Source organism: Crocodylus siamensis, chromosome 1 (assembly GCF_052110815.1).
Source record: "Crocodylus siamensis isolate JL-2025a chromosome 1, ASM5211081v1, whole genome shotgun sequence".
NCBI classification, from domain to species: domain Eukaryota; kingdom Metazoa; phylum Chordata; order Crocodylia; family Crocodylidae; genus Crocodylus; species Crocodylus siamensis.
In genome coordinates this window covers 341,284,767-341,310,139 of record NC_143395.1, presented here as the reverse complement: position 1 = coordinate 341,310,139, position 25,373 = coordinate 341,284,767, and the positions used below count along the sequence as shown (strand labels likewise).

At 42.7% G+C, this 25,373-nt stretch overlaps 1 protein-coding gene across 3 annotated transcripts in view; it reads right to left on the bottom strand.

Annotated features, from left to right (window-relative positions):
* The window catches only part of TBC1D4 (TBC1 domain family member 4), a 174,075-nt gene that overhangs the window by 61,948 nt on the left and 86,754 nt on the right, over window positions 1–25,373 (bottom strand). For all 3 annotated transcript variants that reach the window (XM_090024210.1, XM_090024193.1, XM_090024202.1), the window contains exons 2-6: window positions 18,966–19,559; window positions 17,233–17,322; window positions 10,245–10,349; window positions 3,881–4,013; window positions 1,496–1,587 (exon numbers count right to left, since the gene is read on the bottom strand). In XM_090024210.1, coding sequence (XP_089880336.1) covers window positions 1,496–1,587; window positions 3,881–4,013; window positions 10,245–10,349; window positions 17,233–17,322; window positions 18,966–19,559 — 1,014 coding nt within the window. The remainder of the gene's footprint in view (window positions 1–1,495; window positions 1,588–3,880; window positions 4,014–10,244; window positions 10,350–17,232; window positions 17,323–18,965; window positions 19,560–25,373) is intronic.

Genomic DNA, 25,373 nt, shown 5'->3' with positions numbered 1-25,373 from the left:
CAGCTCCTGCTGGGATGAGCACAGAGCAGTCCTGGCCCTAGTCCACAGCTGTAGCCAGCTCCATCTCACATGCAGATCCAGGGAACACATGCCAGTCCTGTGCCTTCCTGGGATGCATGCAGCAGCAGGATCCGCCTGCCCTCCCAGCACTCTCTGGACAAGCTGCGGCTCCATCAGGTGCCCCGCCCTGCCCTGGCTGGGCAGTCCCTGCCTCAGCCCCAGCCCCACTCCTCCCTCACTGTGGGGGCTTTCATCTGCCCCCAAGCCCCTTCCCTCCCTTCTCCCTTTCCATCACAACAAACTTACCAGCTGCACACAGCTCCTCAAGCTGCAAGGTTGCATACTGGAAATCAGATCAGCATCTGCTGATATACCACCTTAAAAACTGGTTATTGTATCAGCCCCCAAAATCTATCCATGCACCCTTGTGTTAACCATGTCATAAAATGTAATATCTGCCAGGCATTCAGCAACCAGTGCCCACAGAGCTGAAGGGAAGGCTTCAGCAGTTTTTGAAATGACAGGGAAAAAGTGGCTGTAGCTATGCTTTTAGTGTGGTCTACACTGGAAACGATTCATTTGAATCTACACTCCATTAAGTGCCCTCCCTGACATACAGAACAAATGCTTCCCTAACATAGTTTCACAATATTTCCCTCCTATTTTATGGATGAATAACTGAAGCACAGTAAAAGGAAATACAGTAAGAGACCTGTTACCCGGCCTTCTAGTAGCCGGAATACTCTATTAACTGGAATTTCCATCTGGCCAGCTGGATGCAGGGGGAAGCTTGCATGTGGCTGCCACCACCGCCACCCACCACTATGTGCTGCCACCATTGCACATCTAGCTGAAAATGTCCACCCCGTGATACCAACACTTTGCATCCAGCTGCTGCTACCTCCTCCCCACCCCCCATGTCTGGTCAAAAACCACCGGCCTCAGGTAACCAGAATTTTTAGATGCCCAACACTCCCCATTCCCTGTATAACAGGGCTTTTCCTGTAATTTTATTTATTATAGACAATTCTAGGACAGAGCTGAGAATTTAAACTATTCCCATATCAAATATCTTCAACTGTAATTAGAGTCTGCTCCGACATGCTGTATTAAATAGTCTGCTGGGGAGTGCTAACTAGCGCACTCCCACAGCTTCTGCGTCTTATGTATTCAGCTTTCCTGCACTTCAAGATGGCAGTGGAAGCACTTTAACTAAAGTTTGTTGAAGTACCCCTGCCACCAGTTTTAAGAATGGGATACTGAATACAAGATACTGTGGGCGCTTCTAGTACAGTGGCTCTCAGAGTACCCCCCCCGCCAATCCCTGGAGCACATGTAAAACATGCCCTATATTACAGCAGAGGTTTGACACATGAACTCAACAGTTCATGAAAATGCACATAGGTTTTCAAGTTATACCTTAGAAGGAGAATATGCATATTTACCAACTTAAAAATATTAGTCCATTGACAGAAGGCAGCAACTTCTACCTTACCTGAACACGTTCAAAAATGTCTGCTTGTTCATTATCAGTAAGTGATGACAGGTGTCTCTGAATGACAAGTTTGGCTCTCGGTGGGTAAAGACCTAGGGGTGGGGAAGGGAGACAAACAAACATTTAGTAGATCTTCTTAGCACTACTAAGTGAGAATACACTGTTATTCTTTCATTGTCCATCCAGTTATAGCATTTGAGATGATACACTTTTCAAACACAAATTGGAATATAAAATGATAGTAAAAAAAAATCAAACATAACTAGTTTTTTCAATTGGCCCTGCCCAGTTAACTCTGCTCACACGGGGTAACTGTGCACAATAGTGTCAAAATATAGTTAAAGCATAGGACCCCCTTTCTTACAAAATCACACTGAATATAAAAAGTTAATCCCTTATTAAAATAAGGGGCAAGAAATCCAGTGAGGGAGAGTCCTTCAGTTTGTAGACCCCTATATAAAAGAAAACCTCTCCCTCCACCCCCCCCATATCTTGCTCCCAACCTACTCTACTCTGTGAAGAAGTCAGGTTGATTTTTTCTGTCTGCCCTCTTTAAATGATCCCTCTGCTGTCACACAAGGCAAAGACAAAAAGACAGTCTCCCTATTTACTGTTCCTGTGCCATAGCGACTCCAGCTGCAGGAAGAATCTTGCTCAACCTCAAAAGCTTAGGGCCTATATCGTCTTCTATGCAAACAGAAATCCATAAAGACTTCCAGCTCAGCCAAATGTTTGTAGCTTTTCACAGGGTGATATACTCCAGGGAAGCCCCAGTACATTTAAAAATCCAGCTCCAGAAAGTAAATGTCTCCTGGTGTGCCTGTATGTTAAGAAGTTTTAATGTTAAGAAATAAATTCTGGCCAAGCATCACATTTTTCCCAACCCCCATTTTGGAAAGGTTCTCTCTTTTTGGAGGAAAAAAAAAAATAGTTACAGCTGCAGATGAGCACTTAGCATGGAAATGCTCAATTTGAGTGGTTAAGGAACAGGAAAGCAACAAGCAAGTGAAGATGTTGGTTATTAAAAAAAGTGTTAGGCAGCCTTAACAGGAATCCGTGCCAGCAAGGCCTATATTAAAATTGAAAAGCTTCTGCTTTGTCTACAGCCCAGCCTCACAAAGGGGGCAGAAACTCAAAAAACACTTGCTATATGTTTTGCAGTCTCAGGCTAAAGTTTTCAGAAACCACTTTTTGAGTACTCAAGTTGACAAACACGCCGGTTTTCAGATGATTGGTGGTTCTGCCTTTATCCCCCTCCCCCCCAAAACAAATGAACAAAAACCACCACCCAACCAAATGAACAAAAACAAACCAGCCCTTGCTAAGATGAGGCATCCTATATCCTGGAAACCTAAAGACCCCAAACAATTTATTAGTTGCTTTTGAAAAGGATGAGTTATAATGCAACATTTTAAAAGTTGTTTTATATGCATCAGTGGAATAAAGCGGTTTCCTATGAGTTTAGCTTCGCATAAAGGAAGATGAAGAATTTCTAAGAAAACTTTGCCACTGCTGAACACTTCTACTGCTCAGATGGGAGATCCATTCACTACGTCTTTACAAAATTGTTTCCTGGCCAAGATTTCTCATGCTTTTCATTCACCTAAGTAAATGATACTGTCTGACAAATAACAGCTACTCTGTAGTTTATTACTGCATCTCCAGACAAGGGAAGGCCCGTTTGCTGTAATATACTAGTTTGAATCCATGCACCGCTGCTTTCAGAGAATAGAGTACATCAGACTTGGGTAACAAAGGTTTATTTTTAATGTTGTTGTAAAGTGTTATTAAGAATTATATTTTGTCATACTTAGCTTCCTTTTAACTTTAGTGGAAATAATGTGTACCAAACTGATGCCAGACAGCAGTTCTAAATGTTTGACATTTAGGCAGTGAAATATGTGAAAGACTGGTGGTTTTTCTTTTGGACTCCAACAAGAGAAAAAAAAACCCAGCAGAACAGAAAAATCTCAAAGCCACAGGTTTCATCACTGTCCCTTCCTTGACCAACCAGAATATGGGCTTCAAAACTGTTCAAAGCAATACACAAGAAAATTCTCCCCTTATTAAAAAAAAAAAAAAAATGGAACAGAAGAAAAAACGCTTGAAAGAAGTATAATATTTAGCAACAAGAACTTAAATAGACCAGTTTAGAAAATAAGTTACAAGAACCATCATTTCATTATATAAATATACTATTAAATAAGTGGTAGACTATTTAACTTGTCTACAGCCATGGGAGTTCAAATGCTATTAAGACTCAAATGAGTAAGACAGCCAACACAAGTTCAGAGCACACAGTAGGGTCCAATGAAAGTAACAGTTAATGTGCTGTGAAGCTTCAAAAGAAAAACAAAAACATATCTGATTTAAGAAAGTTGCTACCTTCTATTCTTTCACAGAGTTTATGTAAGGAGTGCATAGGACAGGCCTCACAGAGTTTAATCTGAGTCTTGGCATTCTGTAGAGCTGCAGCAGTGCTAAAGGCTTGTTTCAGGGTAAGCATTATCTCATCGACCTGGAAAGAAAAGGGAAAGAGACTATGAAAAGTCTGAATCTTTGCATTTTTATACTAAACTGTAAAAACATACATCAGCACAGGCTTGCAAGCATATCAGGCAAGTGCTTGATATCTGGAATGGTTATTTACTCTTTATAGTGCATAACTCGATCAATAAATTACAGTAGTGTAATAGTCAAGAAAACGAGGTTCTATTTTCAATTTGCTATAGATTTTCAGATGACTTCAGGTAAGTCACAGAAACCTAAACAACATCTTCAAAAAGAACCTGATTTGCAATGGCTGCTTGCTGATGTTAAAAACAAACAAAAAAACTGGCACTACTTTAAACTCCATGCATCTGTGCTGAACCAAGCACATGCCCAGAAGAGGCTGCGCATTAATTGGATATGGCTCCCTTAACATCTGTATATATTGGACACTTTAATTAGGCTTTTTTGGCACTTATCTAATAGCCAATTGACTCAGCTTTAGATAAAAGCACCAAGAAGCCTTGCTGAAGTGCTTAATCAATACAGAAACTGCAGGGCCAGGTCAAAATAACATGCTGCTTAATCTGATAAAACACTTTTGGCAGGGGGGTGGGAGCCTTAGCATCTGCAAGCATCCTTAACCCGCATCTTCCCTTTCCCAACCCTGCATCAACCATCTTCCAGTGGGTCACTCCTGATTCTTATAATTAGACTATGTAAAAAAAACAGCTCAGGAATAACCATGAGTGGTTCCATGTGCCACCACTGGGGCCATGCTCTGTCTTGGGAGTGCATCCCAGGTGGTGAGAGTGGAGAAAAGTCATATGTTGCCCATGGTAGACTGGGATTCAGGAAGAAGAAATATACATATGACCTTAAGGCCAGATTTTAAACAAGGTATTTAGGTACTTAAAAAGGTATACCAAAATACCTAATGTTATTTTCAAAAGATCCAATAAGAGAGATAGGTGGTTATTTGGGTACTGAGAAGAATCTAGCAGCCTACTTCTATTTTGATCCTTTTGTGGGGGTGGAAAGTCACTAGGCACTTGTACTAATGACAAACATAGCATTAAAAACCTGGCTTGGGGCACTTCCCCCCCCCCCCCCCCCAAAAAAAAGCTATGCAGTTCTCTAGACCAGTTTCCTTTTGTGCTCAAGTAAAACCTAGGATTGTAAAGCACTTTGTATTTTCTAGCGTGGAAAAAAAAAACCCTCTCAAACCATTGGTCGAGTCTAGTTTCAAATATAGCACCTAAAACACTGGTCTGACACCTCAAATCAGCATGTAGCTGTTGAATTAGGCACCTAAAATGTGAAGTGTTGCACATCCAAGATGGTTTTGCACTGCTGAAAGTCAGGACAAAAATATGCAATTAAAAGGCACTCAAGCTCAAAAACTGAATCAGTTCTTGTACAGCGATTTCAGCTTTTCACTTTTCAGTAGCCTCAAAGGGTATTATTTGTTCCTGCTTAATTAACTTTTTAGCTTGGATACATGCTAGCAGCATTCTGGAATGCAAAAGTCTCTAGGCAAATCAATTGAGCAAGTCTCCCTCAACCTCTGTCACTCATTAAAGAATTAGGTTCTTTACCCATCTTTAAAAAAAAAAAAAGCAGCCAAAAACAAAAAAAAGTGTTGCAGTTAGATCCTGCCTATACATCAGAAACATTGGGGAACTTTTTCTCAGACTCCCGGATCAAAAGATTTGAAGACAGGGTACTAGTTGCTTTGTAAAGCAACAACAAAGGATTCACGTGTATTGTTTTCCTGACAAGACTGCATTTGTGATAGACTCAGATAGTACAGCAATGCAGCTTTCCCACACTGCAGCATTTGGAAGAGTCAAGCTGTTTTGTATGAGAGAGGTCAGAGGTAACTGTTTTCCCTCTGCTTGGATGGATAGTCACATCCACATTCATGGTTAGTTTGCAAACTTTTTAGACTCTCCATCATTCATATGCATTATAAAAGTACTCTTGAAATGTTCAAAAGAAAAAAAGTCTTTGCTTTAGTCTGGAGGGAATTGGAGGGGGGAAAAAAATAGACGCTGTAATTTGTGTTCCAATCATTGCCTTCCCTTTTCTATTAAAGTAGTTGAGAGGGCCAGACTGTATCAAAATGCTGGTGTCTCCCACAGAACAAAATTTGTTAACATCCAAAATACAATGTGGGTTATTATTATTAGAAAAATATGTTGATAATTTGTCATAATGGGTCAGGCAAAGCTTTGCCTGTGCATGGAAGTTGGAATTAAACAAAAACATGCTGACCTGTCAATTGGATTAATTATACTATTTACAATATTTACTCAGTTCTAAGATTAGGTTCCCCCATTTAACATGGGAGGGGAAGGGGCAAACCCCTTCATTTTAGAATAGAGGATGAGGGGCTCCAGACCCTATTAGGGATCAGGGCCATAGCCACAGCTGTTGCCTGTCCCCGTCACCTCTACACTCCACCATCTCTCCTTGTAGCCCCTTCCTCCCATCTTCCCCACCCCAAGGAGCCTCAGCTCCCCTACCTACCTCTTCTTACCCTAGCTCTACACCAACAGGCTCCATCCATGCTGCAGCCTGGGACACTGAGCATGGCTCCAACACATCCAGATAGCAGCAACACACAGCTTGCATGGCCGCTACAGAGGCCGGGCAGGGGCTGTGCTCAGTGCCCCAGGTTAGAACAGGGACAACCTGTCAGCATGAAGCAAGAGTAAGAGTAAAAGGGGGGGCAGGCACAAGCAGGGGGCAAGCTGCTTAAATCTCCCCATACCACCCATCTCCCACCACTGCAGTGGAGCAGATATAGTGGGGACAGATGAATTACAAGACAACCCCTCCCCAATTAGAGTCTATACGCAGAAATTTATAACACATTTACTAGAATGTAATTGGGGGAGGGCGGGGGTGTCATCTTAAATTCAGACTCTTAGATTAGAATAAAATAGTACTAAATGCTATTGATTACCGATGGCTATTAATACCTTTGGGGTAGGTTTGTTACTTCTCTCAGTTCACCTTACTCTTGTCCCATTACTGGGAAGAAAGTTGAAGCTCATGCCTGTGTTACAACTAGAGCCAACTCTTACCATTAGAGGAGTTTCCTCATTTAAATAATTACTAGAACCCAAAAGATATTGCATGGTAGTGTAGGCATGCTTGTTCAGGTATCAGTAGAGCCCAAGGACAGCTAGCTCACCCCATTTCTCAGGTAGGATTTGCAGCTTACACAGAGCTCCATGTTGCTGAACTGTCAATAACCCAGTTCCCCTGGAGTGCTTGAACATAGATGTATCCTATTACTACCACTCCTGGAGTACACAAGAGGATTACCAACAGGGTTATTTTTAGACCAGGTCTTTCTTACAGGTCACTTGGGAAGTTTGTTATCCATGATCAGATTAACCCACAGATCAGATAGGCTTATTTTCCTCCAATATAAAATACTAAACTGGCCATGCAATGGGTTCCAATAGTTTACTCAGGTTTTGATAATAGGCTAGATCCTCAGCTGTTAGAAACTAAAGCATGGTAGCTCAGGGGCTCCAGCAGAGCTTTACTGATTTACCAAAAAAGTTGAGAATCTAGACCTATAGAACTGGAAAGGAGTTTCTAGTCTCACAACACCCAGCAAAAAATAAAATAAAAGTCACACCACATCAGAATGCCAACCAGTACAGAAGTGTTTCAAGTAGGTAAAGCAGTCAATATTATTGGACTTTGTACATCTCAAAACTTAAAATTTTGAATGTTAACGGTCTTGTGTTTTTTTTCAGCTTACTGTAAAGCTAGTTGATTTTTTAAAAGTTAAGCACCCCTTAGAAATATATTTTTACCAGCTTCAGTTAGCAGTTAACCTAGTACTGCCATAGGGGTACAACATATGGTCTATAAAATTTATGGCACTGAGCCTTAAAAAGAACCCAAACAAACAAACAGAATGCATTAATGCTTTAAAGTCATGAAGGACAATAAAGTAATATATTCCCTATAGTGTGTTGCATCTAACAATAAAAAAATGCTGTCAATATGATGAAATAAGCTTATGCGTCTCTGCCTTAGTCTTTAAAAGGTGCAACTCTACCCTGCCCTCTGCCAGGCTTCAGACCAACAAGGTTACTTACCGCTCTCAATTACAACTACAACTACTAACTGATAACCTTTATGTCCACTCTCCATTAGGCAGAACCAGCAATGTAACTACAGTGGGGCACCAGGATCCCCCTGCCAGGACAACGCAGCACCACACCCAGCTGTATAAAGTTGGGGGGGGGGGGAGGGGAAGAAGTATAATGCTGCTCCACCCCACTCCCTAAGGAACCTTTGCCAAAGGAAACAGACCTATTCCTAATATGCATGGAAGGGGGGGGGGAGGGGAGAAGGCAGTAAAACGAGACACCAGGATCCACTCTGACAGGTAAAGTCCAGCCATAGGAGAGTTGAAACTGAATAGCAGCAGCATCTGTCTGAACAGGTAAGATTTCCCTTCGCTCATGCTGCTACCTAGTCCCCTTCCCATCCCCCCCCACCCCACGGTCAGCATACTTTAACTGCCTCCCTTTCCCCCAATCCCAAGTGATCCATGAACTCACTAAGCTGCTGGGCACAGCAGTGATTTGTGCATATTTTTTACAATAACTGGAAGACAGACAGACAGACAGACAGACAGACAGACAGACAGACAGACAGACAGACAGACAGACAGACAGACAGACAGACAGACAGACAGACAGACAGACAGACAGACAGACAGACAGACAGACAGACAGACAGACAGACAGACAGACAGACAGACAGACAGACAGACAGACAGACAGACAGACAGACAGACAGACAGACAGACAGACAGACAGACAGACAGACAGACAGACAGACAGACAGACAGACAGACAATTTAGAACTAAAAAAAAAGGTAGTCACAGGATGTTGTTAGAACGGTACAGAGGTAACCTGTAAGTCCATGGAGTTCTGCACAACATTAAAGTTAGAACAGTTTAAGAACAGGCACAAGTTAAGTATTAAATGCCATCTTTGACCTGCACAACTGACTTGCCACTAGAAGGCCTTGTGAGTAGGGGCAGGGACAGGATCCTGGAAGGTAAGTATGGCAAGAGCATGGAGTCCTGTGGGAGGACCTCTCCCTGGGCTACACGCTCTTGCCACTTGGTGGTACCCGAGCACGGGGCCATCAGGGGTTAACCATGGGGACAGCACGGACCTTGAGGAAGCATCCTTCCCTGGTCTCCATGCTTGCACTATGCAGCCCTTTCCCCCTCCAGGACACCCTTACAGCCCCACCAATTCTCCTGGCTAAGGGAAGAGTTACCTGGACGTGGGGCAAAGTCTTATCTCTCAGAGAGGACCATATGCCTGGCCCACAGCTGCAGACCAGGTCTCCTGGAGTCCTTGGAGCTGGCAGGGTAGTGCCAGGTGAGCTGGGATCATACCTTCTGGGGGCAGGTGGGAATGTTGCCTTGGGGCTAGTACCACACCCTGAGCAATACAGCTTAGGCTGGTAGAAACAGTTTGTCAGGGGTAGCCATACATCCTAGGGTGGTAGAAGATTGCAAATTGGTTGCTTCATCTCTGTGGAGCAGACCAACCAATACTCTAGCTTGTGGTAGGTAGAACAGCTCAAAAAAATAATGCTAGCATGAAATGACAAAATTAAGCATCTTAGCAGGTACTTAGTACAATTTAGCACCTTTTAATGAATGGACCATCCCATTTTAAATGCCTTTAGAGTGGTTTAAGAAGTGACCTGTAAACACTACCACAGACTAAAAGTCAGTACATCTAAGTTTTTTTTCCAGCTCCACTCCCAATGTATTCCTCTGTTCAGCAGATGTAAAGAAGTACTGAAATCAGAACCTCAGACAATGAGCAGGTTACTCCTATTCAAATATTCAGGTAGGCTTCTAAAAAAAAAAAAAAAAAAAAATCAGCCAAATAAATCAGACTACATGTGGATTTAGATGCACCTATTGCCCCAAAAATCAGACATTTGCAAATTCTAACACCTAGATACCCCCGAGTGTGAATACTCTTCTACAGTCAAGTAAAAGCACACTTGAATAATGAACTGGAAGATCAACGCTGAACACAACCAGTTTATACATGAAGAAAGTGAGGACAATTCTTATACCTCACTAGTCTGTAGTTTCAGGGTTTATGACAAACTTGGATCTTCTGATGAAAAGTACTTGAGAAGTATGAAAAAAAATTATTAAAAAAATGCTACTTAAAAGTTACTTACCAAAGACTCACTTGCACACTGGAACACATAGCAGACATACTGGCTTAGCCCAGGTTCAATAGATTCACGACAAATAAAGCCAAAATGATCAACATGTTTTATACCCTGAAAAGTTTGGAGACAGAAAATTAATGAATATTTGTTTAAAAACAAACAAACAAACTTAAAAAGAGACCATGGTCACTGACTGAATTTCAGTACTTGCTAATAGTGATATACAAGTTACCATCCTTTCCTCTTATTCTTCTAATGAGCAAAAGGTAGTTACCAAAAAAAAAAACAAAAAAAAACCAACAAAAAAACACCAAAAAAACCCAACCAAACAAACAACAAATAAGCATACCTTCTTTCTCCTGGTCTACAGGTCATAGGAGTCTTTACATCACCAAAAGATCAACCAACTTAGCAGTGAATCAGGCCTGCATTTCCTTTCCTTCTGACAAACTATAGCAGCAAATCAACTAGGGCATCTTGAGATTCCTCCAGGGGTACCAGAGTGCCCATCCTTTTGGTGGGAAGGTGAGTACTTGCTCCTCCTCTCACCAGTTGCTTCAACACCCCACAGACAAGCAGCACCCATAGCTTCTCCATACTCCCCAGCAGATGTGGGGCTACAGAGCCACACTTCAGCCTGGCTCTCCCTCCCCCTGCACCTCCACCATGATCCCTGGGAGGAGCTGCTGTTGCACATGGCTCTGGTTTCCAGCAGGCATGACAGTAGGGAGTCATGCCTGCCCTCAGGTACAAGCCAGGTGCAGGGAGGGAAGAGAGTACGGAAAAAAAATAAAAGGTGCAGTTAGGTGAGGTCTGTCTTCCACCACCCTCACCTGGCACCAGCTAGATTCTAGCTCAGTGGCTCTAAGCCAAGGTTCCTCAATTCCAAACAAAAAAACCCCAAAACACCACCTACTTATGGAAGGTGACTTGAGGCTAAAAAAGTTCAGCTTTGTTTTTGAAAAGCAGAATGAAAAGAATTTTTTTCAGCTTTATGACTGTACAGAACAAGAACACAGCCCAATATTCCGCGAGTCTTTTGTCAATATTTGTATAGTCTAAACATAACTGTAGGGAAGTGCCTGAACAAAGAAAGTGTTCAGTTACAGTAGGATTTACAACTATGAAGTTTGGATGCAGCTCTGTAAATACCCATGTTATGATCTGGGATCCTTTTTTTTTTTTTTTTTTTTTTTAATTGGAGAAAACAAGACAAAAAAACCCCACGCAAATTCTGATTAAAACAAAAAAAATCTGCGTTTTTCCATGACTACAATGAAATACCACTGTATATACAGGTATCAGTTGAATGCAATGTTTTATTGATATATTTACAATTTTAAAGTAATTCGGAAATCTACCAGTGCTTCAGTCACTATAATGAAATAAATTCTAAATACCTATACATTTTGGAATTTGATTTTTGGGTTCCTTCCCCCACAAAAAAGAAAGTGCTCCCCCTGCCCCCTTATCTTACCAGGATGCAGATCCAGCTACGGCTACCTCCTCTTTCCCCTGACTGCCACTGCTTTGTGGCAGTGAGCAGCCCCGATATGCTGATGCCCTACCCATGCCACTGCCCCTCACTTGCCACCCACAGCCCCCTGGGCCCTGCCCCTCACTTGCCACCCACAGCCTCCCAGCCCCACTGGAGGGGGTCCCCAGCTGCCAGGGCTATGGGGTCAGGGACCCGGGTCTGTAGCCCCCTGCCCCTCACAGCAGCGGTCGAGCCTCAGCTGCCACCAGAAGCAGCAGCTGCTGTGGCAGAGTAGCAAGTCCAGCTCCTCCTCTCACACAAGCTCCAGAGCAGGTGCTGGCTGCCCTCTGTGGGCTTGGGCTCCCTGCCCTGCTGCCCCCCCATGGGGGTGGGGCTCCATGGGTCAGCAGACAAGACCCAGCGTGGCAGAGCAGAGTGGGGGAAACTCAGTGCTGCCGCTAGGAGCATCATGGTGAGATGCCTCCTGCCTGCTCAGCAGCAGCAAGGGGCACAACTCTGCATTGCCACTCCTGTTGATGCCAGGGCACTGAGCTTCCCTGCCTGGCCCCACTCTACTCTGCCACACTGGGTTTTACCTGCTGGGCCTTGGAGGCCCCCAAGGGGAGGGCAGCAGGGCTGGGAGCCTGAACCCAGAGTGCAGCTGCACCTCCCCCACGCACAAATCTAGGGGGCATGTGCCTCCCATGCTCCCCCCCAGGAGCGCATGCAGAGGTGGAGAGCCAGCCTTCCCCGCCATTGCCTGTGACTCCATCCTGCTCCCTACTCAGGCCCTGCAACCATGCATTCCAGCCCTGGGCCCCAAGCTCCATCCCAGCTAGGCACCAGCCCCAGCCCTAGCCTTGCCCGGCTTCCTCCCTCCCTACAGGGGCCTCTATTCCCTTCTTCCTTCCCCTGACGTACCTGGAAAGACCAGCTCTCAAGGCTGCCTGGTGGCCATGTGCATGTGTGCACATGCACATGGCACACCCCCCTGCCTGATGGCACTCCTCCCGCTCCCCCCCAGCCCCTTGCAGGCTTGAACTCTGCCTGCCTGCAACAGAAAACCTGTTGTATAGTTTCCCAAGTTTTCTTCCTTGAAAGGAAAAAATCCAGGTTTCACCACTTCCCTCCACCCCCACCATGGTGAACAGAAAACAAAGATCCCTGGTTATGATTAGCTGTACTGAAAGAAGAAAACCACACAGTACAAGCCATTTACAAGGCCAATATGAAAATAGAGATAACCATTTCAAATCGTGAAAATGGCACAAGCCACTTGTCAAAGCCTACCGATCTGCTTACACTGACCTAAGCATGCTGGCTAGTTTGTACTGAAACATCGTGGAAGAGAGAGAGAAATGGAGAGGGATGGGGGGCAGTCTGCAGACCCACTGTCAGGACTCTGGTACTCTAGCTCCCATATTCTCTAGCCTCTCTTTCCCTCTTAGCCAAGGAGGGACTAGAGCTGAAGAGCCAAATTTTAGGAAGCAGCAGTGGGGACCTCAGGAGTCAGCCAGGGTCTGGTATGTGTCAAGAGGGGTAGGGAGAGGGTGGATCTCCAGCAGTGCCCTGGAACCCAGAGCGGGACCTGGTAGTTGAACAGCAGGCAGGCTGATGCCCTGCCAAGGCGTAACAAACAAGAGAAACAGTTCAAAACAGTACTTCATTTTCAGGGAGGTATTGTTTTGGAGTTTTTCACCACTTTTAGAATATTTCAAGGGGCTCAACCACCAGCTGCCTACACACATATATTTCAAACACCATTTGAAGTGTTTTAATTATTACTCGTGTCCATACCCTATATAAAAGAAGGGCTGCATCTCCAGCCATGGCTGAGGAGGAAAGAAAGGACTTAGCATTAGGGCTTGCAGAATTCGCTGACTGTTGTTCATATTGAACAGTTTCCTTACTGTCAAATAAGCTCCCTATAAGTTGCTTCAGCTATACTAATGAAGAGATGCATTGCAATTGTGCCTCCAGTACTGCTTAATGAATTACACATATTCCCATACCAAAGTTTTAATATACCATTTTGATACTAGAGTTATAGAACCTGACCTCTGGCACAAACCATGGAAGCGACTGCTCAGACTTCAGGGACCTGGTTAAATTCAAATCTGATCTTATCTTTTCAGCCTAAGCCTACTCCAGGACCAGAAAGCAATTCACAAACTAGTTCTCCTGTGGCAACTCCAGACCCACAAAAATCAAGTGGAAAAGGTGCGAGATTATACGTACATGAGGGACCAAGTGCTACCCTTCAATATGAAAGATTAACCACCATCATTTAAAATCAGTTCCTAGCAGGCCAGTTCACAGACTCGGCAGAAGTTGTCTCAGTGCCGAAAGTCTATTAGTCTTCAGACTTTTCTCATTTGTTTGCAAAGGGGAATGTGTATGGGGGAGGTGGAAATGACACTTGAATTGTTGCAGCTGAAAATAGCACAGCAAGTTTCTCGGTTAACTGTACTTCCACCACTGTTCTCTACTAGGGTAGCTCAACTTCCCCTACCAGCAGGGCACGTGGTGATTATTTATTGTTCTGCCTACCTCAAGGTCATTGAGGCTATTACAAGGAAGCCTACACAGCTGTCTCTGGCACTTAAGTTCAGCTGCACACACATTTCTGTTTCTTGTTTACCCAGTTATACAAGTTTGACATGTGCAATTTCCAGTCTGAAATGCAACACTAGCATATTTGAGACAGAGAAAAAGCACCACAAAAAAAGAATCCCAAGCACAAGCTGAGATAGCTTCCTTTCCTTTTGGGAATTTTTAATCTTAGAAGAGAATATTCCCAGCAGCATTACATCTCAGATTTGGTAATAAATTGACCAAAAAAAAAACAAAACTGTTTATAGGAAAGTTGTGGCTCTTATACAGTGCTTAGTAGTGAACAAATAATGATGAGCTGTGTGTTACAAATACTTAGCTAGAACTAAATTTTTCATTTCTATTATCATTTTTCCTAATATGCAGCAATTCTGGAAACATTACACAACCCTCTCAGGACATCTTCAAAGTTATTCTCAGTTTGGCTTTTATTTTTACCTGCACCTACTAGAGTTGTGTTCGAGTGTTTAACAGCAATATGCAATGTTATCTGAAGAGATTATTGCTTCTAAATGCATAGTTTGCAAGAAAGCTGGCACATGGAGGACTGGAATACCTCTAAACAGTGTTTAGTTTCTTTGTTGCAATGCCAGCACCAGCGTGGCCATCAAGATTTTCAGAAAAAGTAGTCACTGCAGAAGGCAACTTCTATTATTCGACTAAGCAGGTTTATTAAAATTGTTGTTGGTCTGTTTCTTCCCTGGATACAGGATGTATTGGAACCAAGACAGTCACAGGCTTCATCACTTTTCCATTCTGCCCGACTGATCTACGTACACTTCAAAGCTATTAAATCATCCTTGCTGTGTCTGGTGTATGTCAGCTTCAATCTACATGCCGTCTCCTTTAGACTCCTATCAGGGACAGTAAGCCTCAATTGTTAGTTAATTTTCAAGGTAGGTAACTGTATTATGCAACAGGAAGCTTTTAAAAACTGTTTGTGCCACCCAGGTTGGGGGCAGACATTCAAAAGCCCGAGTCTGAATCGATTCAACCTTTGTAGGTTAGTCTAAACTGGCTAGGCTGAACCAGTTACCAACCATACAGACTATTCCAACCTCTGAACCAAGGAAACGCAGGCACATGCCGGCAATGGCTCAGGCTGGAAGCCAGGAGATGTTACAGCAGCCCTCCCTTCCCTTTCACAAAGCTAAATTGAAGGGGAGGGGGGAGAGGTCAGGCCCCAGCAGGGCTTTGATGGGGGGGGGGGGTGAACCACCCCTCTACTCCCAGCTTGCTGCTCAAAAGGGCAGGGGTGTTGCCAGCCTGCAGCTCTGAGGCAAGGGGGGCAGTGTGTGCAGTGAATGCATCTGTTGATATGAAGCTTTTCACTCTCCCTCCCTGCAGCAAACTGACAGGCAAGCAAGCAGGGGATCTGGTTTATCTCAAGCCAGTTTCAGCCAGCCATTTTCAAACTGGTTTATGTGCACTGAACATCCGCTCCGTTACAAGTTGAAACTAGTTTCTGATCACTTAAACTGGTTTATGTACAATGTCTGTCCCTAGCCCCAGTGTTAAAATAAGAAATGTTTTTGTAAAATGAGATAGTGGCATAAAGACCACCAGTAAGTGCTCCTAGCAACTTTTAAATAAGCTTGAAAACATTAGGTGTACGCTTGTGCAATGATATACATGAACATGGCTGTATGAGGAGAAAGTGTGGCAAGAAAGGGATGAAGAGAAAGGTTGGTTAAGGGATCAGGTTTCAATATACTTAGGCAAAAGACGACTGGCAGCTGCCTAAACCTACTAAAGGTGGAAGGAGAGCTGCAAAAGAGCTTCCTTTTCTCCTACATTTCAGGTTATAATATTTCATTCATCCAGCATATGTGGGTAGTTAGAGATGCCCATTGTGTCAAATCCATTGTTGCTGCTCATACAGTTTCCAGAAGAAGTCATGGTGCTGCCCTTGTCTTTACAGTAAAGTGAATCCCACATTGGGGGATCTCTACCCATGCCCCAGACAGGCCAGTGGCTGCACTACTCTTTGCTCCTGAAAGCTGTCACTAATACACCACCTCTTGATTCCAAATCAACCAAGAACTAAATAGCCTTACTGATACCAACAAAGTGGAAATACATAAAAATGCTTTGGAGGGGACATTGAGGAGATGTCAAGAGAAACAGAAGAAAATAAATCTTCATACAGTGGATGGAGCAGACTTAAATGGAGGGCATCAGCTTGAGAACTACAGAAAGTACAAAGGGAAGAGATGAATCAATTTTGGGGTGCTTCAACCTGCTAGACCAGGGACTACTTAATTCTTGGGAATGGGCAAGAACTTCTTGCTGTGTGGGCTTTGCCCCAATAAATGCCTTTGAAGAGGAGCCATGTGTTTTCCTTTGTGTGACTTCAGTGTACATCCCACCTTTCCCTTTAAAAGAGAATTCAAGTCCCTCAGAGCCAAACTGGGTGTTAGCTCCTTCAGCCAAGGTCACAGATAACCCCAGAGTCAGGGACCCAACAGCTGGGGTTTCAGAGTTGAAAGGAGCTATGAACCACTCCACTAATACCTAGGCAGAGTATGCTGAGTGTACTCAAAAGAGACTGGACAAGTCTGGAGGTTGCAAGTAAGCCTTCCAGTGGGGGAAATCTATGGTACAAAGAGAACAGATTAATTATCTTCTTATTTTTAAAACTGGCTATATTAGCTGTAAAGAGTAAAAAAAAAAAAAATCTAGCTTTATAGACACCAAGAAAAAAAATAAAGGGGTAACTACTTAAAAAGCACCTGAGAAGGTATAATCACTACCTTTAAGGATATCTGCGTGGTGTGGTTTACCTTCTCTCTTTATCAAAACCTTTGGCTCCATTTTTCTGCCTATAGATTACAATGGCACCATGCCATCTCCAAATCAAACAAGCTGGTTCCAAGCACTAACAGCTAAGTCATAAATACATACCTGAGAACATGAGGAGATATCTTTAAAATTCTTTTCAAGCACAACAGATTTGGTATCTGGGCTGATTAGGTTAATTTCAAATCGTCCAACCTTGAAAACAAGTGGAAAAGAGAGTCACTGGTCTCAGAAAATGCAAGTGAATTGTACACTCATACGGAGGTTAGGCCTACTTACTACCACCGTCCACAAAGCAGCTTTGTTTGCTCGCTGAGTAACATACTACTCAACAGGAAGATGTGTGGCATACTGTAGTCTTCAGAACAAGAAAAGCAAAATAGGCAGTTCTGATTTTTAATAAAAATATTCTCTTCATGGTTAATGAAAAACTTTAATGCTCCATTAGACTGACCTTTAATCATTTAGCTTTAAGCTTCCCCCTTCCCAAAAAGGTACAAAAGCAAAAAAACCAGCCAGATAACATTTTAGAAGACATTAGTTTGTTTCTTCAGGGATGGTTGTTTGTTTGGAGGAAGCAAGAGATTTGTGGGGCGGGAGGGGGTTTTTTTCTTTCCCCAAGTGCTTCATTTAGCCTTTATTTTTAGTTACACGAATGAGAAGCAGATTCACTACAGCGAGTCTCCTGTCTGATTTCCCAAAGGGCTGCTCCAAGTGCACATAATAATATTCAGTGGAGTTTTTCAGCTAAGCCCTTTTTATCACAAGTGATTGTCTGTGGATTTCTAATGGGCCATCAGCTTACTCACATAAGTTGGCAATCCCCCCAAGAGGGTGAAAATATCACCTCTTCTCTGAACTAGGTGGGAAGAAAAATCCCAAAGCAGTTAGCTGCCTATTAGTTTAGACAGCAAAAGATCTTTCCTTGAATGGGGCAGCAGCTTTTAATGATTTTCCCTTGATCATTCAGCCCATGTACTGCCAAATCTAATGCACTTCTAGGAAAAAAGGAAGAGTTGCAGGATTTGAAGATGAAGTCCTCTGCGCTACAAAAATTTAAGAAAAAAAATTTGCAAGAAAAACTACTCCTATTCTGGAAAAGGGAAGAGACTTAATTCAGTGAAATTACTGTAAAAAATTGGTTTAAACTGTGTTTTATTATTCTTCACAGTTTTAGAAGTACTTCAACAAGAGTGTCCCACTCCCATTTTAAAAAAGGGATAAAAAAAATAAATCAAGATATTAATCTTGTGAAGCTAGACATGTATTTATATCCAGGAACGCTCTATCATATCTGTATCCATGTGTTATACACATGTACACTAACTATATTTTATTATTTCATATTTTATTTTTACATAACTTGTATGTAGATATAGATTAATATCTAAAGCTGTATGCATATACACACACACTATATTGATTATATATTTATCCATACATACAGATAAGTAATACAAATTATATATGTAATTTTTATTCTTTTGTTATTTTATATAATTTGTATATAAACCCTGGCTCCAGAGATGAGAGTAGGTCATAAGCCAAGACAAAAAATAAACATTCTTTTAAATAATTAAGCAAATATCAAACAAAAAATAGACATGATTATTTTTTCTTCCAATTTATTAGAACCCACAAACTTAAATCCCTTTAGATGCTCAATCATTTATATCTACACTCATTTTAGAGAACTTCCCAGTGTGGTTTCATACTCTGTAATATAAAACATAGTATCAGTGTTAGATGGCTTGTAGAAGTCAACCACCAAAAAAAAAAGTTCCAAATGCATATAAAGTACATGGTGCAAGTCAACTCCACTAATTGCAGGGACATACCTGAAACAACATTGTTCTGTTCTTCTCAGAATCTGAGGGCTGAACATGACTGGGTGCACTTGCATGTCTCCTTCGAGGCTGTATTTTCAGGTTGGTATCATGAACCCGCCTTTGCATAATTGCAGTGACACTGCTACACCGGGAGCGGAACTCCTGCTGTTCATCAAAGCCTGAATCTTCCAAAATTCGCTCAGGAAAGGAGCCACGAGTGCCCGCCAGGCTGGCCAGATTGGTCTGGCTACCAATTGTAAACATCCCAGGGGAGGCATTGGTGCCATCTAGCTCCTCAAATGGACTATCTGTTGGAGAAGTGGGCAAGTCTCCTTCACCCAAGGTTAACTCCGAACTGGAATCTGTACTCCGCTGCTCACTCAACAGCTTCAGGCGCTGGCGCTCATGGAGACTGAATTTCTCAATGCAGTCATCAATTAGGGTGGAGGGGGCTTTCTTGTGAGCCACTGTCACCTTTCCACAATACAAAACCTCAAATTTTTGGGAGTTGTAAAAGGCTTCTTCGCTATCTTTACTGGACTTGGCATCCTCCTTCAGGGCTGCTTTGGAGGCTTGCCTTATACTGCTGATAACATCAGGAACCTGAGTGACAATTAAAAATGGTCATTAACAAAGTTTAAAAAAGAGAGAGGACTCATTGCCTGCTAAGTGTAACATGTCAGGGCTCTGCTGCCAGGTTGCTCCTAGGAGGCTGTTGCTGTTTTAAAGACTGTCAATGACTACAAAAAATGCATGTGCGTTTGGGGGGAGACCATAACACACTATACCATACAATTCCTTTTGCAAATAGATCAAGCCATCTTAAAACCGGTTATATTTTTTTCCCATGCTACTCCACTTTGAAGACTGTTCCAGAACTTCAATCCTCTAACTGTTAGAAGTCTTCTAGTTTCCATTTCAAATGGAATCATCATCAGTTCTTGTGCCAACATTGTTCTTTATCTTATAGTGTCTTTGCTACCTTAGCGTTTACCTCCATGACTTATTTATAGACATCCATCATATCCTCTTTCAGCCTTTATTTTGCTCAGCTAAACAAACCAAGTAGTCTCTGCTCATCCTATAGGACCCTTTCTGGCTAGAGACAGACATTACACATAAACCAGTTTATTCCCCCTTGCCCCTCTGCTTTCATAGAATCATAGAAGTAGTGTCAGAAGGGACCTTGTAGATCTTCAAGTCCAACCCCCTGCCAGGGCAAGAGAAAAACTGGGCTCAAATGACTCCAGCCAGGTAGGCATCAAGCCTCTTCTTAAAGACCCCCAGGATAGAAGCCAGTACCACTTCCCCGGAAGTTGGTTCCAGATCCTAGCTGCCCTGACTGTGAAGTAGTTCTTACAGATGTCTAATCTATACCAGACACCTCAGCATTAGCTAGCAGACCACATGCTGACTGCAGTCCATGCTGTGGGAGATGACCAAGGCAGGCAGGCAGGCAGGCTTTTTGGAGCTAAATCAACAGGTAGCTTAATAGGTCTTCTCAAGCAGCATTTCTAAGGAAGGACGTTTGCTCCCCTCCCCCTCACCACTTCCTGCCAAGCACAAATTCCCCCCCTTCCCTTCTACTGTGCTGAGAGGTGTCTGTGCCAAATCAACAGATAACTGGTACGTCTCTCTGCTTTCTTAAATGGGACAATAAACACTGAGATAAGGGTGATAAAACACTGTCATCAGCTCCCCACTCCCCCCAGCTTCCTTGCCTGTCAGTTTGCTGCAGACAGTATACAGAAGTAAGGAGGAAGAGTGAAAAGCTCTGTATCACTAACAGATGCATGCACTGCACATTCCCCCTTGCCTCAGAGCTGCAGTGCAGGCCTGCAGGCTGGCAACACCCCCTCACTGTGAGCAGGGAAAAGACTGGGACTGCAAGCAGGGTGGGGGTTCACAACCCTCCCCCCAAAAAATCAGCAGGGATCTGGGTTTTCCATTTCCCATGGAAAAAAACCCCAAAAAACTATGGATTTGCTGGTTTAAAAAAAAAAAAAAAAAAAAAAAAAAATCAGAGAAACCCATGGTTTTCCCCCTTTTGCAAAGAGCTCTGCAGGCTGGTAGAGTTCCAGACTGGAAGAGCCGTTTTCAAAAACAGCTGGAAAACCCCAGCCCTGCCTGGAGGGGCAGGCGGAAGGGGAAGGGCAGAGCCCGGGGCTTTTAGCCACTTGCAAGACCTAGGTCAGGCATTCCTCCTGGAACCTGTGAAGTACTAAGTGGAGCTTGCACGGCAGGGCTGGGGGAGTGGAGAAATACAGAGAGTGCCCAGCTGGCTCCACATCACCCTGCTTGTGGCTGGAGTGCTTATCTGGGGGCATATGAGTGGCTCTAGCAACCCTTAAGGGAAGCTGCACATGGAGGTGCTAGCCAGGAGCAGGGAGATGTGAAGCCAGCTGGGCACTCCATGTTGTTCATTCTCAGGGGGAAGGGAGAACCCATGCACCCAGATATGTGCAGGGGGCAGGCTGCAGGCTTGAGCTCCTGCTTTCCTCCTGTGGGGAGAGGGAAGCGGGGGAAGGGGAGAGAGGTAAGGAGATCCTGTTGTGGCCCCACTGTTCCCAGCCATGCAGGGTCTTGCCTGCAGGGCTACAGCAGCCCTGTTGGAAAGAAGCAGGGTGAACATTTGAGCCTACAGCCTGCACCCCCCCCACGCATCTGGGGACACAAGTTTCCCTTCCCTCGTGGGAGTTTGCACAGCTGCCAGGAGCCAGCCCTGCCCCTGCCCAAGTCAGCAGCAGGCAGGCAGCAGTGGGGGAGGCCAGCTCCTGCTGCAGCTGCCTTCTGTTGGGAGCAGGGAGCTACGGACCCGAGTTCCTGGCCCCACCGCCCTGGCAGCTGGGGGCCCCCTCTGACAGGGCAAGGGAGCAACAGCAGGGCTAGGGGGAGTTTATGGGGGGGGGCTTTAATTTTAAAATCACAGATTTTGGGGTTCAGAGAATGTACGATTTATCATGGAAAAAACTGAAGGCATGTGCCCAAGTTTCCTCAATCCAGAGTGATCCTCTGGTATCACTGGAAACCAGTTCAGCCTAGCCAGGTTAGGCTAACCTGCAAAAGTTTGAAGCGGTTCAGGCTCAGGCCTCTTTGACTTGTTCAAGCTTGAGTTACTATGCTCTGACATTTTGATTCTTTTTCATGGCTTACTGTAAAAGATCTGTGACACCCCTAACTTCCATTATTTGCCAGCAGGTATTGGCTTTGTCATATATTATATTTTACAAGTACAGCAACTAAAAATTATGCAAGACAAGTTTTTTTTTTTTGTTTTAAGAGAGAAAAGCAGCAGCCTGAGTGGTTTGGAAGGAGAGTCAACCTGCAAGCAGGCCAAAGGCATCCTCCAATAGGTCTCATGCAGTTGCAGGTTCTTGGAAAAAACTGCACCTTAAGAGGCAAGAAAACTTGAAAAAGCCGTCAAGAAACACTGGGTATAATCTATAATGTGTCACAAGAAAAGCAGACCAAATAATAAGCTTACTCAGATGTGTTGTAATAGAGATATCATTGTTGATAAAAAGTGACCTCATGTCTAGAGTGGTTCTATGAACTTTGGAAACTTTTTACCCGAATACTACCAAGTATTAAAAAAGGGACATAATTCAAAGGGAAACAAAGTTTCAACACTGACTCCAGGATACCAACAGCTGTGCATATTTGTCAGATTGTAGACAGGGTACCCATGAACTTAAGTGAACAGTTTACAAGTATTATAGTGAAGCTTATTTTTCACTAAAATTAAGCTAAATACAGCCTACCTAGTCTATTTTCTAACAAGAATAAAGTGAGATGCAAGGTAATTGGGAATTATTGGCAAGTTACATGGGAACCAAGTACTATGAGCTTCTTAAGAACTGGCAGGTAGGACTCCAGAGTTAAAGAAGGCATGACTAAGAAATGACATTGTTTTTTTTGAAAGTTGTATAAGTAGAGGACATATGCAACTTGGTAGCCACATTTCTGGCACCAGAGTTTTTCTGTTGGTATATGAGAGAAGCAAAAAATGGGAGGGCTTGGATAGACAGATATTGTAACTAACTAACAAAACTTTATTTTCCCTGCCGCATTGTGAGCAGCTATTTCTTCACTTAAAAAAAAAGTCAAAAGTTAAAAAGCCCACATGAAAATACTGTACTATGAATAAAACAGAAGTCCAAGCATTTAAAAAAAAATAGGAAAAGTATATCTATCTACAGTAACATTGCTGTACATGATCACTGAATTCATGCTGCATGTGATCACTGTACATGCTACACATATGGATACCAAAAATATGAACCTCAGCATTCCTAGAGCCAAAGTAAATCTATTGGCATGTGAGGATTTTATGCAAGTATTTTCTAGATGAATCCACTTCATCTTCTATTTCTACTAGATTAACCAACGATGTTATAAGATGTGCTGTGACATTTTCAGTGAGGGTGCTGAAGACTCATTCATGCAATTCTGTGACCAGGACAGTAATGTAAAAAGGTAAGCTATTTGAAGCTCAGCCCAGACACGTCTGAGGTAATGGCAGGGAGCTGGGACAACTAAGTTGAAGAGATTTCAGGTAAAAACATCCTTTGCCTTTGTGCTGCCATAAAGAGTTTTTATGGAGAAACAAAAGGCCAAGCAAATAGATGTCTATACCCCTTGTCACACCACAAGTGCATGGAATTTGTGGTTGCAATAAAGGTGGTATCAATTTGTGCCACTATTTAGTGACAGACTTCCATCTACCTTACAGCTGCCCCAGGTAAGTACTCCCAGGGCTTCAGGGGCCTGATCCTGCAAGACAATTCTTAGGGTGCAGGGGATGCAGCCCCTCAAGTCCTGGGAAAACATGATCACCAATTTTCCTGCCCATTCATTGATGCTGTGGGACAAGGGATGATGTACATTTCAACCAATGAAGGAGATCAATTGTTCTGCTTCATTTGGCAACATCTATTTGTAGCCTCAGATTAGCCAGGGGCACTCTTGTGAGGAATGTAATTGCCTCTTGTTAAATGACTTTCTTTTTGGGTCCTAGGATGCTCAGGTAGCAGCTTTCTAAGAAGTAATGTGCATGCATTTCTCTGACTTGATAAAAACAAAACCCACCTTCCAATACGTTGAAGATCTAGGTTACTGCAGTGCACTATCTACCTGCAGCTTAAAACTCTCTAGAAGCTTAAAAAAAGAAAAACTACTGAAGATGAAGCACTGCAGCTCCATGCTAAACCAAAGGCAGATTTGTTAGCAGTGTTGCAAAGTTCGGATCTTAGACATGGGGGATAAGAGTCATTTGAGTAGTCATATGCACAGAAATGACAGATTAAGGAGTAGGAGAATAGTCACTTTTCCGTGTGCAAAAAGAATTAAGTATACATTTATACACATTTAATTATGCCTTTTAAAATGTAGAAATGGCCAAAACTATTTATTTTGAGATTAGTACAAGTCGGAACTGCTTGGTTTGCTTTAATGTACTTTCATTTTGGAAATCTTAGTTACAATTTAACTAACCAAGTAAAATTAAATTAAAAGTAAACATTTTGCTAAAGGACCAACATATTGCTTTAGCAAAAAAAGCACATAAAAAACAAGAAAAGCAATGCATGATAAAAGCTTAAAAATGATTGATGCCAAGCTGAAGAACTGGAGGAAGTTATGTTAAAGATCAGAAACCATAATGCTAAACACCAAAGTAAAGTGGTTATTTTTTTTAAACTTTATCAACCGTGATGTTTTTAAACATTAGATACCATCAGTTCTGATAAGTGATGCATGCTACAGCTTTATAAAGGCAAAAGCACAAAGGAAAACCATTGTCAATTCTCAAATGGGGCAAATCTCCATGGCAACACTGTTCTTTAAAAAATAAATAAATAAAAGAATATGAACAACAAAACTATCTGGGGAATTAACAACCTATACTGCCTTTTACATTCATTGAAAATGGACCCTGTGCACAATATCAGAAAGTCAAAAGTTTCATAGCCTCTATCAGAAATTAAAATAGTTTTTAAAGCAGCTGTGAATTATGTCCAAAATTCACTGTTACTGCATACTGGCATAAAGACTTTATAGGGAATTATAGTTTCCCTTTAACTAAAATGTTTCCAACTTCATAATTAGATATAGAGGTATTTAAGACATCAGGAAAACAATTTGTACCAATTCAGAAATCACAATTTACAATCTAATAGTAGTCCAATTTAATCCCTTATATATTTAACATTTGCTGCTAATAGAAGTACTGATGAACAGAAGTTGAACTTCCAGCTAAATTCACTTCTTCTCATGATCAGTAAAAAGTCCAAAGAATCAGACAAAACAAAACAAATCAAGCAAGAAACTCCTGCACATCACCATGCAAAGAGCGATACATTTTGGTTTGGATTCCAATTGAGGCATTTTCCAGGTACAGTGAAGTGAAGTAAAGTAGCA